At 35.8% G+C, this 19,577-nt stretch overlaps 2 protein-coding genes across 2 annotated transcripts; one reads left to right on the forward strand and one right to left on the reverse strand.

Moving 5' to 3' along the window:
- Nucleotides 1-855: 855 nt before the first annotated feature.
- LOC111909897 (uncharacterized) lies at nt 856-3,096 on the forward strand. Its single transcript, XM_023905680.3, has 3 exons — nt 856-1,404; nt 1,540-1,646; nt 2,196-3,096. The coding sequence occupies exons 1-3, from the start codon at nt 1,024-1,026 to the stop codon at nt 2,899-2,901; spliced, it is 1,194 nt and encodes a 397-aa protein (XP_023761448.1). The 5' UTR covers nt 856-1,023; the 3' UTR covers nt 2,902-3,096.
- Nucleotides 3,097-3,117: 21 nt separating this feature from the next.
- LOC111909898 (protein IRX15-LIKE) lies at nt 3,118-4,346 on the reverse strand. The gene has a single exon (XM_023905681.3). It carries the CDS (start codon nt 4,256-4,258, stop codon nt 3,326-3,328), a length of 933 nt encoding a protein of 310 aa, XP_023761449.1. The 5' UTR covers nt 4,259-4,346; the 3' UTR covers nt 3,118-3,325.
- Nucleotides 4,347-19,577: the final 15,231 nt, after the last annotated feature.

Genomic DNA, 19,577 nt, shown 5'->3' on the forward strand with positions numbered 1-19,577 from the left:
ATATTGAAATTTAAACACAAACAAGCACGATATAACATTGTGTTTTTTACACTTGACGCATATCTAAATTTCTATTCGGTCCAAATTTCATTTCTTGCTGTCTACTTTTATCGTGTCCGTCATTAATTCTCGCCTTTATTTATATAGAACTAGGAAAAGGTCCGTGCGTTGCACGGGTGAAAATTTAGTGGCAAAAATATAAAGAATTAAAAATAAAGTGTAGAAATTATAAAGAGGAAAAGTTTGTTGAAACTTTAGTGGCAAAATTAGTAAAAGTAAAGTACAAAAACTATAAAGAAAAATAGTTTGTTGAAACTTTAGTGACAAAATTATAAAAAAGTAAAAATAAAGTGGTAAAATTATAAAAGAATAAAGAAAAAGGGTTTTAAAGAAGTAAAAATGAAAGTTTAGTGACAAAAATATGAAAAAATAAAAATAAAGTGGCAAAACTATAAAAATGAAAAGTTTATTGAAACTTTAGTGGCAAAATTAAAAAAAATAAAAATATAATGTTAAAAGTATAAACATGGAAAGTTTTCTGTTGAAACCTTCCATGTGCTTTAATATATATATATATATATATATATATATATATATATATATATATATATATATATATATATATAAAATGAGCCACATAAATGGGCTTATAAAATGAGCCACATAAATGGGCTTAAAAGGGTCAGTAATTTCATATTCGGAACACATTGGTTGGTTTTTAAATTATGAAAATAATAGTTACTTTTGTTAAATTTATAAAAAAATAATAATGAAATAGTTAGTTTAATAGTAATATTTTGGTGTATGTGTAAGAGGATATAAAGTTTGAATAATATGATCTAAACCGAACCGAACCCGGTCCACCCGATTTCACAGGTGAAGATGAAATACACCAAAGAGACCTACCAGGCTAACTGTATCCTGGACGGCGTTGCTTTTCCTATCGCCGCCTTCTCATGATATCCGGACCTTTCCCCGGAAAAAGCCATCGTCTTCATTAGCTTACCAATCAACAATCCAGTCATGGCGTTTAGTTCCGTTACTCAAACCCTAGATCCATGCCAACACACCTCGGAATCCATACCCGACAACCCCGACGACCACATCTGCTCCGAAACAACAAACCCCTTTTCTCCAGAGTCAGTAGCGAATCACGAATCTTCATTGTTGGATAATCCGAATGGCTGCTTGACAACAGGTGCCAGAATCGAGAGAGCATGGGCACATTGGAAGAAGCTCGGTGAGCCCAAGCTAATTGTAGCACCGATGGTCGATAATTCGGAGCTTCCTTTCCGATTATTATGTCGGAAATATGGCGCTGAAGCTGCTTACACTCCTATGCTTCACTCTCGTATCTTCAGTGAGAACGAGAAGTATCGATCTCAGGAATTCACTACCTGCAAGGTAAGAACAATCTGCACATACACTCATATTCAACCTTCTTCGTTATTAACATCTGATTGCAACTGTAATTCTTAGAAATTAAGATGCTTGTTATGTAATATACTAATTATGGTTCCTGTTCGCTGAAATATGCAGGAAGATCGGCCATTGTTTGTTCAATTTTGTGCGAATGATCCAGACACTTTACTGGAAGCAGCTCGAAAAGTGGAGCCTTATTGTGATTACGTTGACATTAATTTGGGGTAAGCTTTTCGAATTCTCTTTAAATATTTCATCAAATCTTAACTTTCATTACTTAATCAGAGCAATTTAGGGTACTTGTTTGACTAATTTACCATGTAACATCAGATGCAACAATTCTAATAAGACATCAAATAATATCAGTCAAGAAGATGATCCAGAAATGGTTGTAGTAAACAAGTAATAAGTAATAACCACACATTAGATTTTTTTTTTCTTTTTTTTTGTAAAGATAAGATGTTAATTTGTGGCACTAGGTCTATTAGATCTGAATAATATTTTAGCAAACTCACTTATTTATTAAAACTCCTGCACAAAAGCTAATACATATCCATGAAACTGAACATGTTGTACTGCATTAGACTGAACATGTTGTACTGCATAAAACACGAATAAACCTTCACTATTTATCAATTTAGCTACTAAACTATTATTTTTTATGGATTTAACCACCGTAATTATAATAATCATAAAGAATATAATAGTTAAGTGGCTAAATCGATAACTTTTCAGTATTTTTCCTTATATACACACATTTCTTCGAAATTCAGGTGCCCACAACGTATTGCCAAAAGAGGAAACTACGGAGCATTCCTAATGGAAAAACTCCCTCTCGTGAAATCCTTAGTTGAAAAATTAGCTCTTAACCTCAACGTCCCCGTATCTTGCAAAATCCGACTCTTCCCAAACTTACAAGACACTTTAAACTACGCAAAAATGTTGGAAAATGCCGGTTGTGCCCTTTTAGCAGTACACGGACGCACCCGTGACGAAAAAGACGGGAAAAAAATCCGCGCAAATTGGGACGCGATTCGGGCGGTTAAAAACGCGCTTCGAATACCCGTTCTTGCAAATGGAAATATCCGCCACATGGATGATGTGACACGTTGTTTGGAAGAGACGGGTGTCGATGGGGTGCTTTCAGCTGAAACCCTACTAGAAAACCCTGCGTTGTTTGCAGGGTTTAGGACCGTTGATTGGGTATCCGACGGTGGAGATGGGATTCGTGACGCAAAGTTAGATCAAGCGGATTTGGTTGTTGAGTATTTGAAGTTATGTGAGAAATACCCGGTGCCATGGAGGATGATTAGGGCTCATGTTCATAAGATGTTAGGGGAGTGGTTTAGGGTTCATCCGCATGTGAGAGCTGATTTTAATGCTCAATCGATTCTTAGCTTTGAGTTTCTTTATGGTATGGTGGATCGGCTTCGAGAACTTGGTGTTTCGAGGCCACTTTATGTCAAGGACACTGTCTAGACTCAGACAGGATAGCATTGTACTGCGTTTGGTGTGCATTAAACATTTAAACTAAAACCGTAACTCATGTCGATAGGACAAAAGTTGTATTCTTTGTCCCATTAACAAAATATGAAACAATGCGGGACGTTCAAAATAGACCTAGAAAACTTGTCCAATTTGTCATAATACAATGAGAACTCAATATTTATGTTATATTATGTTTTTCTAGTATCGTAAAAGACTGTTATTTTGTATTTTACTGATATCAAATTTGTTGTAGATGACGAAAAAATCTATGTGCTACAAATGGTTTTTGATTACAAAGGGTCGAACCGCATTTTATGGAGAGCCCTTCGATGCATTATGAGAAAATGACACGATTAATCAAATTTTTACGCCTCTTTATGTCAAATAAAATGTTGGAGCCAGAGTGGTGGTCCGCCTACGATGCCGCCGGATGGCTGTGACAAAACTGGTTTTTGCCACCCTCGTCCACCACTCTCTCCACCACAAAATGAGCCAACAAATCCTTAGAAGACTTGACCAAATTCTCTTTACATAAAAACTCTTCACTAGACACTCTTTCAACTTCTCTATTGTAATCATGCACAAAAACATGTGTTTTATGGTTGCCACCTTTTTTGCTCCGGGCAAGTACACCGGCGGTGAAGATGGCTGATATACTCCCTGGGCCCTCCGGCCAATATCCACGTGGACCATCCACTAAAATCACATCCCAATCCAATTCATATAATTGATTAGGAAGATCATTTAATCCAATTTTACAATCAGAAAATAACAAATTTTGAACCGGGCGACATTCGTTGCGCGTTTGTTCTCGCACGGAAGTGATAAGTTCTTTAAGCTCACTAATTTTTGTGGTGTATTGAACATCATACGCTTCAATCTCCGGGAACTTCTCCTCCACGTAGGCGGCATAGTAGCGGTTTTCATCAATGAACACCGTCCGTCCATGGTGGTTCAAGGCGTTCCAGAGGAGGGTCTCCGGCGTGAGCCCAAATACAAGGAGGTTACACGGGGTTGTGCATTGTTTTAAGACATCGGAGATTTGTTTGATGTCGGTTTGTGACATGTGGTTTGTGGTGTTGGCGGTGGCGGCGTAGTGGATGAGGGCTTTGATTACCGATTTGGGAAGTGGTTCGTGGTGGTGGTTGGTGGTGGCAGTGATGGTCGTGGTAGTGGTGGTGGTGGTTGTGTGGAAGGATTCACGGGTGTAGACTAGGGTTAGCAGGGAGGCTATGGTGAACACCGAGATGAGAGCGATTAGCCAGAGGCGATTTGGATGTGTTTGTTTTTGGATGTAGGGATGAAGAAGAATGAGCTTTGTGTTGCCATTGTTAATGATGTTTTTCATTATGTGTTTGTGTGTGAGAAAATATGATGGAATGAAAGGTTTTTAAGGAAGGATTTTGAGAGAACAAACTAATAATTTAAATATTTTAAAATAATTTTTAATTAACATATATCTAAATATAGGTTGAAAGTATCTATATAAATATGATTGGTTTTTTAGACTTATCATATAAATATTGAGAAATTAGTTAAAATATAGGGATAGGTGATGACAATAAAACGGCACCAATCTGTGATAGTGAGATAGTAGCTGCATTTGGACACCTAATGTTTGCTTAAGTATGTTGACATTTCAAGCTACCCAAATAAATATATATTATAATTTTAAAAGTATATATTGTATAATATTTCGATTATAAGCATTTACTAATATATTACATGCGTATTGGTGATCTTTTTGAGTTCATTGATATATTTGTATATATAATGGAAGTGACAACTGTGAAACATATAAAATTAATTATATAAAAATTAATTACATATGCAAGGATTGATACTTTTTATAGCATATTGGATTTAAGTACATATATAAACAATGTATTTTAAAGTAATACCTAGGGAAAATAGTTGAAAAAAAAAGGTCACATTAGTGTAAAAAAGGTTCAGAATCCGTAAACAAATTGTTTTTTGCGTCTTATAAATAATAATTATATTAAACATTGTTATAAAAATGTTATAACTTAACAATAATAATAATACTTCGATCAATCAATTTGGATCTTTTATGTGACCAATTTTATTATGGCTATAAATCTATTTGATCTGGTTTCATTTTAACTAAATTTTCTAGTGTCTATCAGTTTATCTGTAAATTGATCAATATTATCACCTTTCATATTTTTTTTTTTGATATTTTTCCAAAATAGAATATTGATCAACACTATTTCAATAAATGTACGAATTTAGATTTGATTGTTAAAGGAAAGGTAAATTTTAATTAGAAAATGGTTGAAGGTGTGTTTGTCAAAGCTATCTATAAACCGAAAGCTATAGTTTTTATTTTTGTAAAAATGTTCGTCAAATCAGTTGGAAGTTTTTAAAAATGTAAAATTACATAAAAAACTGAACATTAAAAGTTCCAAAAACCTACTTGAAATAACTTTTGGATTATAAGTTTTTTATTTAAAATAATAACTTTAAGTTTATACTTTCAAACAAATTTTTTTCTTTAATTAGAATTTTTTCTTAAAAGCTAAAAGCTTCTAAACTTTCACATTGCCAAATACACCTGTATAATTATAAACAAGTGGGAGAGAATAGATTCTTTTATGCAAACAGAATTCTTTTAAGAATTAGATGTATTATCGTAAATTCATGTGATATTATTAATGTAAATATGGATTGAGAATAAAGAATGTGAATAGGGAGATTTGGGTGTTTCGTGTCTTGAGGAGCTGCATACTGCTGCATAGGGTAGTTGGGAGGGAGCCGTTTGGCAACATTTGAAGCGACTCCTTAACTAATTGCAATCCTAACATCACTTTCACTCTTTTATTTATTCATGAGTAAATTACAGAAATGGTCCTTTTGGTTTGGTCCATTTTATAGTTTGATCCAATTTTTGAAAATTTGATAGATACTTTCATTGTGGTTTGGAGAAATTACACTAACGGTCCTTTGATCATTAAATTTAACTAGTCAACGGTTAGATTTTCATATATGACATTTTATCCTTGAAATAAATTAGTAAAAGCTAAAAAGTATACGAACCAAATTTGTTAATTACACATATATCTAGCTTAAATCCCTAAAACGTGACATACCTCCCCTAAACCTCCTCATATCAAAAGCACGGTGTCGTCACCATCAGCACCAACTACCATTTCCAGCTCATATTATTGCTTTACCACCACCACCACCACCATCATAGTAACCATTGGCACTACCTTCATCATCATCGACCAAGAACTTAGCGATCGATTACATCATCGGCTACCACCACATCCCTTGTAACTACCATCATTGCCTCATCATTATCATTTGTCTTACCATTACCTTCTCCATATACTTCTCCTCACTCTCATCCTCTCCTTCTTCCCACCGTCGTCCTCTCATTCTCCTCCCACCATCATTGATCCCTCATCCTTCTCGTCGCATAATCCCTCTCTTCCTCACCATCTATGCCTACCACCTTATCTCCTTATCAAGTTGGGTGGGGGGGGGGACCACTCACAAACATACCGAATCAAGTTTTGATACACTTAGAAGTTAGAAATAATTATAGTTTACCTTCGTCTCTCTCTTTCTCTCATCGGTTTATCTAGAACCAACATAACCAGTAAACATCGCTCCCTCTCCTTTTTCTTTCATTCAAGCGCCTCCTTAAAGAACTACACCAACAACTACAAATTCGAGTATAAATCACATAAGAAGTTGCAGGCAGTACAAGATTTTGGATTGCAACCATGACATATTGCACTTTGGTTCCATTTAACATTAATAAAAAAAAATCCTTATAGCAATTAGCAACTAAGCAATGAGCATTTCTTGTGAAATTTTTATTCAACGGTTACACGAATATGTTCTTTTAGATTGTGGATGTGGGTTTCTAATTTGGTCCATTGATTAAGGAAGGAGGTTGTATGGATGTGTGGGGTTTTAATCTTTATCTCTAAATCATTTGGGTTGCTTGAGAATTCTTGTTGCTTGGGTTCTTATTTCTTAGTTTCCGGTTCTTTGTATTTTTTTTATGATAATTACTTGGATCGGTTTTCATTTTAAACAATATATTATGAATATTATAGTTGTGCACAGTAGTTTGGGTGTGGGTAATAGTGGTGGGAGTGCCCTTTATACCTATAAATAACAAAATATAAAAATAGACAAAAGGAAAACGTAAGTTGGTATTTTTACACTGATTTAACAGTAGGTCATGGATGATATTAGCCAGAAGGGACCAATGGTGTAATTTGTTGAAACAATATGGACTTAACCTATCAACATTTCAAAGACAAAACCTGCAAAATAGACCAAACCATAGGGGGCTGTTTATGTAATTTACTCTTTATTCATTAATACTCTTGGAACATTTACATGGAACGTTAACACAAGGATGTCAAATTGGATAGTCCAATAGTTTTTTTAAGTACCACGAAAAATGATTTATATAATAACACAACGAAACTATGTTATGTTTTGCTTTACTAATATGAAAATGACTTAATTAAAACGCGATAAAACGATCAACATTACCAATACCAAAAATATAAAATAAAATAATCATTTAGTTTATTTATATCATAATTAATCATAAAAAAACATGATAAACACATGTTAATATCTTATTAATTTCATATCAAATTTTAAACACAAACACAACATGACATTATGTTTTTCACTTTTGACATGAACAAAAATTTGAAATTTAATTTCATCCTAATTTTATTTGTAACATGTATTTGCGCTATGACCCATGGATTGTGCTGCGCATACATTTGGACAAGACACACACACATACACACACACACACACACACACACACACACACACACACATATATATATATATATATATATATATATATATATATATATATATATATATATATATATATATATATATATATATATATATATATATATATATAGCTTCAAATGTGAATTGACATCTATTGTGCGGACGTTTGGACAGTGTTATTCTGTGAGAATGACAAAGAAAATATGTTGTTTGATAATGTGAATAGGTTCAATCTTACATAATTATTGTTATTATCACATATTCTCACTAATTAAATCGTCTATGATGTTATTATAGACATTTTATTATTATTATTATCATTCTGTCGTAATGTTGTCAGAATATTTATTGAGTCGTATTCTGTAAGAATGGAAATGAGTGAAAAACGATACGTGAAAATAAAAATGAATAAGAATTAGTGAGAATGCATGAAAATGATGATAGTTGTGTGAGGTTGAACGTATTCATATTACTAAACAACCTATTATCTTAGTAATTCTCATAGAATAGCATTGTCCACACGTCCGCACAATAGTTGTCCATCCACATTTAACCTAGCCCTATATATATATATATATATATATATATATATATATATATATATATATATATATATATATATATATATATATATATATATATATATATATAAAATTTGGTTTAATACTTATAACTGCACATCAAATGCTTAATTGAAATTATTTATCTCTGGAAATTATTTTAAACATGCAAAAACATGTGTGTTCAAATGCATAAATTTGAAACAAAACTTATTTAAGACTTTAACTATTTTGGCAATTCATTTGTTAATTGGTAAAAACATTAAACATGCTCCTTGACCACAACCATCATGTGCTCAAAATAGTAAACGAAAAAAAAAAAAAAAAAATTGTTGCATTTTTATTTATTTATTAGTTTATGACTTTACGTGGTATATGGGTTCATTACAAATATGAGGGGCAAGTTTATTCAACCGGGCTATGATTATGAAAACCTATGGACCGGTTCTGGGCCCATTAACCGAACTATACAAATGTGCACCCATGGGATGAGATCTAAAGTTCAACTCAAGGACAAAAGCAAGCCTTGTATAAAATAACAAAGAAAACGCTCGAAAGACCTATGCATGATCATTATTCAATATGTTATTATGTTTCATTATAAAAATAAAGTATTAAGCTTCATTAGTTACTAGTAGTAGTACACCCTTTTGTTTAAATTATTATTTCTTCCAACAACGAGGGCCTGATCCCGTGACCGAATGACCGTAAATTAAGCAATACATTGTAGGAGAGAGAAGGAATAAGAGAAACAAAAGTCTTCACGTGAACACATAAAACATTTCCTAATTGCTCAAATCATTTATTCTTCGTAAAGTAAAAGGTTATTAATTTGATTTTAGTATTAGTTTTAGGGTTTAGGCCATTTTTGGTCATTTAACTTTTGGTTTTGTTTTCATTTGATTACTTAACTATTTTTAAGTTTTAAAAGGTCATCAAACTTTTGGTTTTGTACTCATTTAGTCACTTAACTTTTGGTTTGATCACATTTAGTCACCTAACTTTTAAAATTGTACTCATTTAGTCACTAAACTTTTAAATTTTTTCAAAAGTTTAGTGACTAAATGAACACAATTTTAAAAGTTAGGTGACTAAATGAGCACAAATCTAAAAGTTAAGTGATTAAATATAACCAAACTAAAAGTTAAGTGACTAAATGAACACAAAGTCAAAAATTTAATGACCTTTTAAAACTTAAAAAGAGTTAAGTGACCAAATAAATACAAAACCAAAAGTTAAGTAACCAAAAATGACCTAAACTCTAAGTTTTAAGTTTTTTTTATGGTAAAATAGAGGAAGGAATGTTTTAATGGTTACAAACTAACAGGTGTGGGCCAAGTCTACATGTCGATATATGTCTTTATCCATTAATAATATCAAATACAATTACACAAACCAGATTATTAAAAATATAAATTTTGAAGTAACACTAATTTAAAATATTTTAATTATTTGGAAATTGAACACACCAAGAAATTTTCAAGTTAACTGATTTATTACTTGTATTTTATTTATTAGATTTTTTTTTTTGCTTAATTTGATTTACTACAGATAAATATAAACAAAAGAAATAAGTTCCACTAAGTAATAATCGCTTGAATTTTAGGGTAAAATTTTCTATTATTGTTAAAGAAAACCTATCCCACGTGACACACTGCGTCACTGCGTGTGGTGGGACTGTAATGACTTAAGTGGTGGAATGCAACTCATAATTCGATTTCCGAAAATTCTCTTGTACATATTTTAATCAATCAAAAAAATGATCCGTGGTTTTATTTTAATTTTTTACTTCATTTTTTAATTTAATTATACGAAGGTGTACTTCAAACATCTCATCAACAATTAAACGTTTTTATTAAATCATATCAAATGAATATTCATTTTATTTTAGAACGTTACTAATACATGAGATTGAACCCATAACTTCTTGTTAGTAACATATTTTTAACCAAATATGTTAGCCTTAACTTGTAATATTCTTTTTAATTTAACATTTATATTTGATATATTTGGTTTCCTAACATAAGAGATTGTGAAGCTTCTCAACTTCCCATATCAGAATGTGTTCACAAAAACATTACGTTACATGTATAACAAGTTGAGTGTGATCAAAATCTATGCTCCAAAACTCGAGGTTAGAGGTGCACAAATATGGGTTTTAAATCGGTTTCGGCTTTTAAAATCCGGTTTTGATTTTTTTGGTTTTTGTAGAAGCTAAATTGCCTTTAAATCTTTTTCTTTTCAGTTAAAAAACCATTTTCAGTTTTTTCTTTTTATTAAAAAGTTATTCTTAACTGGCGTTTTAACTAGCCTGTTTTTAAAAAAACATGTTCTAAAAAAACCGATTTGATTTGCTCCTCTACTTAAGGTAGAGGGGAGTATTAGAATGTATATATTAGCTTATCCTAGTTTCTCATTAGTCTATGCGCATAGTAGGGTTCACCTCTATATGTACATTGTTGTATATCGTCTTTTGTAAAATATATATCTATAATATTTCACATTTCGGATTAATTTTTTGTCCATGTTTACATATATTATTATTTATATTTTTTTTTACTTTAATTTTACAATAAAATAATATGTTCTGCCATATAAAATAAATATAGTAAGATTACAGTAATATAATATTCTCTGTCAGACAGGAAGAACAAATAAAATTACAATAAGATAATATATTTGTCAGACATGCACAATACAATAAAATTACAGTAAAATAATACATTTTGTCAGACAAAGAATACTAAGTTGTATTAAGATAATACTCTTCGTTAGACATAAAGAATGTATCATCTTACGATAAAAATAATAATTCATGTAAGACAACAAAAATACAATAAAATTATAGTAAAATACAATAAGATAGTACACAATGTCGTATATGAGTAATATAGTACCCTTTGTCATAATCCTAATTATATAGAATAGACACAAAAAAAAAAAAAAAAAAAAAGTAAGATTACAATGAAATTATTTTGTATAGACAGGGAACAAGATAATAAGCTAATACTATGTTAAAATTAAAATAAAAGGTTAATGTCACTTTATCCCCGTAAAGGTTTTTTATACATTGTAGCTCTTTAAACTTGTAAATGGTCTATTAAAAAAGGTAATGTAATTTTTTTCTCCTAATTTAATTAGTAGTATGCACGTGATTTATGATAGAAACTTGTCTAATAGATAATATTATACACATGGAGTCCTACATTTATTTTTGTAACATCCCGACTCCCATGTATAAATATAAAGCTTTTATATATTCATATTTTTAGACCTACTCGACGAGTTGGCTGCCCCAACTCATCGTGTAGAAATTGATCAGGTCGCATGAACTTTAGGACCTACTTGACGAGTTTGAGGACCCAACTCGACGAGTTGAGGCTATGTTAGAAAACCCAAATTTTTAGGGTTTGCACCCTATTTAAAGGACCTTAAGTCCTCCCTCCAGCCTTCCTTACCGCCTTCACGTCCAGAAACAAACCCTAATCGAGCTAACCTCTTATTTTTAGTGTGTGGGGGGCTAAAGAGTGTGTGTTTGATGCATTTCTTGAAGAGACTTGAAGCTTAAGAAGCTTGGAACGAGAAGAAGCTTGTAGATCCAGTATCTATTTCGTTTTGGCATTTATTTGAAGTTAAAAAAGTTATTACCTTGATCATTTTCTTGTTAGATCTCTCCATTCAAGATTTTAGGGTCATTTCTAGCTTAATCTTGAGGCATTTCTGGTATTGAGCACGTTTTGAAGTGAGGAGTTTAGATCTGGACTCCTCTAGGCCCTCATGGACATAAAGTTCTTGACTTTATAAAGTTTTGTTTTTTATCCATGCCCTAAACCTCTTCCTAAGGCTAGTTTTGGGTGTTTTAGTCTCTTGAGGCCTTGCATCCACGTAAAGTTGGCAACTTTACGTGGTAACTACACCTTAGGAGGCTAGATCTACAGTTTGGATCCCTGGTTTCACTTAAAAGCGTCTGAATGAGAAAAAGGCTAAAGGAACTCGATGAGTTGCATAACCAACTCGAAGAGTTGGTTAGGGTTTTTCCGATCTTCTGGACACTGCATGGACTTGACAAGTTGTTTGGTAACTCGACGAGTTGACTCGAGTTTTCGCGGTTTTCTGAGTTCTGAAGGAACTCGATGAGTCTGTAAGCTGCACTCGACGGGTTGGGTCAACATTGACTGTTGACCTTGACCGTTGACTTTGACCAACTTTGACTTCTAACGGTATTTTGGTAATTTCGGTCTTGATAGAATTGGTCATATGATGATTGTAGGTGGTTGAGTTTAGAGTTGTGTTTGGGAGTTTGACATTATCATTCAGCACTACTTGTGAGGTAAGTTTTCCTCACTATACTAGCAGGGTCGAAGGCACCAATGTCGGCCCTTTTTGGTTTGTTATCCTGGTTATCGCATGATGATATGCTTAGTGATCTGTTAGATTTGTATCCTTGTATATAGGATGTTGTTATGTTTAGTGACATGTTAGGTCGGTATCCTGGTATATAGGATGATGTTATGTTTGGTGACCTGTTAGGTCGGTATCCTGGTATATATGATGATGATATGATTAGTGATCTGTTAGATCGATCTGACTGTTTGTACATACTAGCATTTGGTATCTATGCGTTGATTGTATGCTTGGGGGTGGGTTGAGGCGGACCTGCTTTGTGCTGTATGCCAACATACCCAGGGCGGCCCGGATAGACTGCAGGCCTAATGGGGCATACCAGTCAAGCTGAAGACCCGGAGAACGGTCCATATAGGCTGAAGGCCCGATAAGGCGGACCAGACATGTTGAAGGTTCTAAGAGTGGGTCAGACAGACTGAAGGCCCGATAAGGGCGCCAGTCATACTGTAGACTCTATATGCATGTTGTTTGTTATGATATTATTATGGTTTGTATGACGTTGGTATGTTGGGGGAAACTCACTAAGCTTCGGGCTTACAGTTTTGGATTTTGTTTCAGGTACTTCGAATGATCGGAGGAAGGCGAAGGCTTAATAGCGCACCTCCTCATGTTTTATGATTTTGATTTATGGGATACTCTGAAATGAAACTATTTTGAAAACATTTGCAATAATTAATGGTTTTTGAATGCTTGAAAGAGTTTTAAATTTTCAAGAACTTTATGGATGTTACAATTTTTTATTCATTTAGTTTTCGTTTTTAAACTGAAAAATAATCAAAATCAACCTTATGTATAGGAAATGGAACAACGATTTCATTATCATCCTCATGTTTTCTTCATACTTTCATCGATTTTGGGTTTGAATCCCAGATCGTGTATCCTAATGCTTGGAGAGCCTGGAGAGCCCATAACATGATACCCACCTTCCGAGAACTTTGTCTTTGATTCCTATCTACTCATTCACGCTTAAAACTACATGTTTGCCGAATGGTTCAGTTACTGTGAATATCAAATCCTCATTCCATGATGGTCTTTGGAGACTTTTAGTTCTCAAAACCATGTTCATGACTTGTAACACCAGTTCCAAGTAAATAATTCCCTTGAGTTTATGAGAATTAAAGACCTAAATTATGGATTTTGTGGAGATCACGACGTGGTCATAGCCGGGCTAAATGCACATCATTTATGTGCACCACGACATGGTAAGATTGATGTGGTGGCTGCCAGGGTGCAAAACCTTAATTTTATGGGATTTGGGTCTTATTTAAAGGATGTTGTAACTCCCAGAATCTTGAGGAACAATTGTTGGGAATAAATCCCCTTTTGAGAATTGGACACGACCTGTTGGAGGAACCAACATGACGTATCTAGATAAGAAGAAACGTGGCTTTTATGAAGCTCAACACAACGTGTTGCCCCTTGGAACACGGCGTGTTGATGGCTAGAATGAAAACCCTAATCTTTCGAGTTTTGCTCCCTATTTAAAGGAATAAGATGGCTAGGGTTTGTTCATCCCCAGCCCCTCAAGCCCTGAAAGAAACCCTAATCATCTTTCCCTCCCATTTTGAGCTAGTTTGGTGTTTTCGAAGCTAAAGAATGAAGAAGATGGAGGTTAGGAAGCAAGGATCCAACAAGCAAGCCCTCATTCTTCAGTTTCACACTCTTTTGGACCTTTGTAAGTGTCCAAGACTCGATTTTGATAATTCCAAGTTGTTATATCTTGAGTTTTGTTCCTCTAGCTTTTTATTCTTGAATGATGGAATGGTTAGACCTCATAAAGTTGGCAACTTTATGAATCTTGAGGTCAAGAGGAGTTAGTAGTGTTTTGGATCTGGATTTTAATCAAGTTTTGATGTCATTCTAAGATATTAGGTCATGAATCGCCATTTTGACCTAATTCAGGTTCAAGACATGCATTGGACATGTATGTCTATAAAGCACCAACCTTTGGGATGGGGGTTTTCGTGTTTGAATCACTTCTGGAAAGGATGGACCTCAGACTTTAAGGATTAAGTGCTTGTTGGTTAAGCTATTGCATTATTAAGCTTTATGGATTTAGTTTTGAACCTTTTTGGGAAACTTTATCCATTTAGACCACGTTATGGACTAGATCTGAGCTTTGGAGCTCTTGGAATCGAAGAAAACAACTTAATATATTAAGCTGTTGAAACTCGGGCAAACACAACATGTTGGCTAGGGTTTTACTAACTATTTGGATGATGGTGAAACACAGCGTGGCCAAGGGGCAACACAACGTGTTTGGTCAACATCGACTGTTAACTTTGACTTTGACCAGAAGTTTGATCAGGGTTGACCATGGGATATTTTGGGCCATGTTTGGGCCTTTATGGATTATTAGGTTTGAGCTTAGGTCCTGGTCCAAACTAGGTATGGGGTAAATTGGTCATTTACCCTAGAAATGGTTTGATGGTTTGAATGGAAATCCAATTATTAATTGAATGTTAGTTGATATTGATAGCTCAGGGATCTGTTAGCCAACAACCATGGATTATCTATGTGATTTGGCAGTACAAGGTGAGTTTCCTCACTGGGTTTAGCGGGTTGAAAGGTGTAACGCCCGCAGATTCGGGCTAGTCAATTTAGAGACAATAAGCATCAAAAATGACTTTTTGATAGAAGATTATTTAGACTAAATAATCTTTCTAAATAATCTTAACTAATTTATAATATAGGTCACAGGGGTTCCGTACATATAAAGAACACCAAAATCCGAGTTATAACGAAGAAGTTATGACATGTCGAAGTTTCACGACAAAACCGACACGACATCGGGATTTGTAAAAAGTGAGTTTATGATAAATTACTTTTTAGCCTTAGTGATCTAAAAGAAAGTTGTAGAGTGTGTCTCCACCTACACGTGGATATAAAGAACGTCAAAAATGGAGCTCATATGCAAAAGTTATGACCTTCCGAATATGTAGCTATCTCAGAGCATGACACGCGGTAGAAACCCTAATCTGTCAAGGCTCACGACGTGAGCATGTTTTCTCATTACGTGAGAAGTCATCCGAACACCTTTCGAAGCTAGAAACGCATATGGCAAGTCTACGAGATGATACAGCCATGGCTCACGATGTGAGCATGATTCTCACTGTAACATCCAAATATACAGTCTGAAAATTTCGTTTTAAAATAGTAACAAAACCATATTCATCAATCGTCATATAAGAATCATATATAATGTATCTCAAAATATCTTAACAACTGTCAAATATATCAGAGTATAAACATCCCAGGCTGAACAAATGGTGTGTACACTGCAATCTTCCCGAGCTCCTCTTTTGAAAACTGAGTACCTGAAACCAAAACTGAAAACCGTAAGCACGAAGCTTAGTGAGCCCCCCAAACTACCACATACCATACAATAACATATAAATCATCTACTGGGCCTTGCCCACTGCATCGGACCGAAGTCCGAAAACTAACCAGGGCCTTGCCCTCTGCATCGGACCGGAGTCCGGAACTAACCAGGGCCTTGCCCTCTGCATCGGACCGAAGTCCGGAAACTGCATCGGACCGGAGTCCAGAACTAACCAGGGGCTTGCCCTCTGCATCGGACCGAAGTCCGGAACTGATTGGGACCTTGTCCCCTGCATCGGACCGAAGTCCGAAACTGACTGAACATAACATAGCATAAACATATCAACTAGCATGAATACATATACTACATACTGCATCGGAACATATTCCGGAACACATAACACAAAACATGCTTGAATCACAAAGACATCAAGCACTCTAACTACTGGATCAGACTGAAGTCCGGAACTACTGCTAACTAAACGGGCCGCCATTGTGGCCGTAGACCCGTTCCTACTGGAAGGAAACTCACCTCACACTGCTGAAGTCCCATAGACACAATCCCACACTGCTGAAGTCCCGCAGACTCCACCCCAGCTGCTGGCTGACAGATTCCCGAACTGTCAACACCAAATAACACCCAATTAATAATTGGGTTCTAACACATAACTAAAAAAATACATGCTTTGGATAATTACTACATTACCCCTAGCTTGGCTTACCCAAGCCCAAGGCCCAATCCATAGGCCCAAAGTCAACTAGGGATCAAAGCCTAACATATGGCCCAATTTTCCAAATTGGGCAAAAACCTCTACCTGGACATCCCTTAAGGCCCAATTGATCAGTCCAGTCCAACATGTATCATTCTAGGGCCCAATATCTTACAACCATCTAGGCCCTAACTATGGCCCAATTTTCCAAATTGGGCCCAATCCTTCATATGGGCCTTACCCTAAAGCCCAACTAATTACTCTAGCCCATTTGATTATTCTCGGATGGCCCAACACAAAGCCCAAGTGAAATTAGGGTTTCACATCAAATGATAACTAGGGTTAAGTGTTTCTTACTTAACCCACTAAGGACTTAACACACTAGGGACTTAATCCATTAAGGACTTAATCCATTAAGTCCATTATTGCTTACATTAATTCCTGCCAATGATTATTATTTAATATTCACTTATTAAATAATTCTCGTGTGTGTGCTGATAATCTCTCAAATATTAGTATTTTCTCAATTAGCTCATTAAGGACTTAGTCCATTAAGTTCTTTACTCTACTAGATAAATGAGATGGAGTGATTGGGCTTAATACATAATCCCATCTCAATAGCCCAAAAGTGGGTCCAATAAGTCTAAGGCCCAATACTCATAATTAGGGTTTTCCACCCAAACATGGCCCAATAGGCCCAAAACCAATCTCTAAGCCCATTAGGGTTTGCTAGCGGGGCACCACCCACTACCACCTCGGGTAGTGGTGGTCAATGGCGGTTCGAGGCGGCGGCCACCACCTAATGGTGGTGGTTTACTTCATTTTCATTATTCCAAAATTCAAATTACATTTTACAATGCTAAATCTCAATACCCACACACACACACACACACTAAACTAATCACACACACAGCCACACCATGGCGGCCGACGGTGGCTCGTGGTGGCGGTGGCTATTCCCGACTTTCTGACTAAACAAAACTACATACAACACATACAATATCATAATTGTCGGGATAGTGATAACACATGAATACACACCCAAAACTACACCCACAACCATCTCCCACGGTGGCTGGTGGCGGCGGACAAAGGCAAAAACGACAGCGACGGTTCCTCTTGACTCCCAATAAAGTAGATGTATGTGCACACTCGAAACATGATCTGAAGACCGAGACATCTCCAACTCAGCCACTACGGGTGGCAGGCGACAACTGGAACCCTAGACATGGCGACCAACAGCGACGGCGGCCCAAAACGGCAACCACAGGGCTGCTAGCGACACCATTCGACGTACACAACGTCGATTCACTGAGAACAACGAATGAGAAGGGAGGTAGAGGTGGCAGATAGGCTTTCTAGCGTTTCCGGTCGCTCACGAATCTCGCAGCAACATTTTTAGCTCGGTCGTCGATCTTGGCGGCCATCTCGACTGTACACATCGGTTCCGGTAGTGGAGCTGGAACGACGGTAATCCCCAGCAAAGCAGCGACGGATGAAGGAGCCTCAAAGGGTAGTGGCGGCTGGGGGAAAGGATTGCGGTGGCTGGAAGGGAGGTGGGGTGAGAGCGGCTGCCGGAGGAGTTCCGATGATGGCGGCTGCATAAATGGTCCGTAGGGTTAGGGTTTGGCCGGATGTCAAGCTTTATACCCGACTCCACATACATCTTTCCCATATTTACAGTTCTAGTCACTCCCCATAGAATCTTTTCAAATCTAATCCAATAATTACTCTTTTGACCTCAGCTTCTAAAATTCTTTTCATAATAAGGCCCAAAATTACTAAACAACCCCTCCTCCATAATTAATTCTCAATTTGAATCCAACACTTACACTTTTAGCCCTTGACTCTATAAAATCTTTTCAGTTTAAATCTTTAATTTGCCAATAAATCCTTAAGCCTTCACTTCTTTTCAATTTAAGTCCTGAATTTTCACTTTAAACCCCTGACTTTTAAAATTCTTCATAATTTAGTCCGAGACTTTAGTTTGTTATTTTATTTATATAAACGGGGCGTTACAACTCTCCCCCACTTAAATTAGATTTCGTCCTCGAAATCATTCCTTACTATTCCCTGCCCGCTCACTTCTCAAGTAACATGGCCATAATCCTGAGTACACCCTAACCTTCTCAGGGTAGCTGTGACCAATCATCGCAAAGCCCAACATCTGTAGGCGAACTACTTCCTCGCAACAAGATCACATCTACTTCATCTAAATTCTGATGTCTTGAGATGGTCCGAATCCCTGACAGACCACTCTACTAATTCATGATTGCTAAATCCAATCCACTTGTTACTCAGCTGCCTACTCAACTTCTGGTAACTCAAAGCTCACACTAGAAAACAGAATCACAAATCCACTTATCCCTGTGATTCACTTATACTTGGCCAATGCTTTGATAATCTCGCTGAGGGTGACTTGTCACTTCCCATTAAACCAACTATCCTGTCTGTACTTGCAACTTAGGGCACAATTACTAACATTGCCCAAAAGCTGTAATTGCCTGAAACACTGAACTTTCTGAACATTGAACTACCTGAACACTGAACTGCTCGAAACACTGAATTGTCTGAACACTAAATTGCTCGAAGCACTGAACTATCTGAACACTGAACTGCTCGGAACACTGAATTGCCTGAAACTGTATGCTGCCACGTGGCTGCTTCCTGACATCTACCGAGACCTACCTGGTCTCAATTTTCCGCCAATCATCTAAAATATCGGGTTCCATCCCAACTGCGGAGTCAAAGGACTCCCTACTTAGCCGCCTCGCACGACTTCTGGACGAAATCCTTCTATGGATCTAGCTGCTACTAGTTATCCTGACACTGTGACCCTAACGGCCTTCTGCTCTAACTGATTGGTTCC

The sequence above is a fragment of the Lactuca sativa genome, chromosome 4 (genome assembly GCF_002870075.4).
Source record: "Lactuca sativa cultivar Salinas chromosome 4, Lsat_Salinas_v11, whole genome shotgun sequence".
Lineage (NCBI taxonomy): Eukaryota > Viridiplantae > Streptophyta > Magnoliopsida > Asterales > Asteraceae > Lactuca > Lactuca sativa.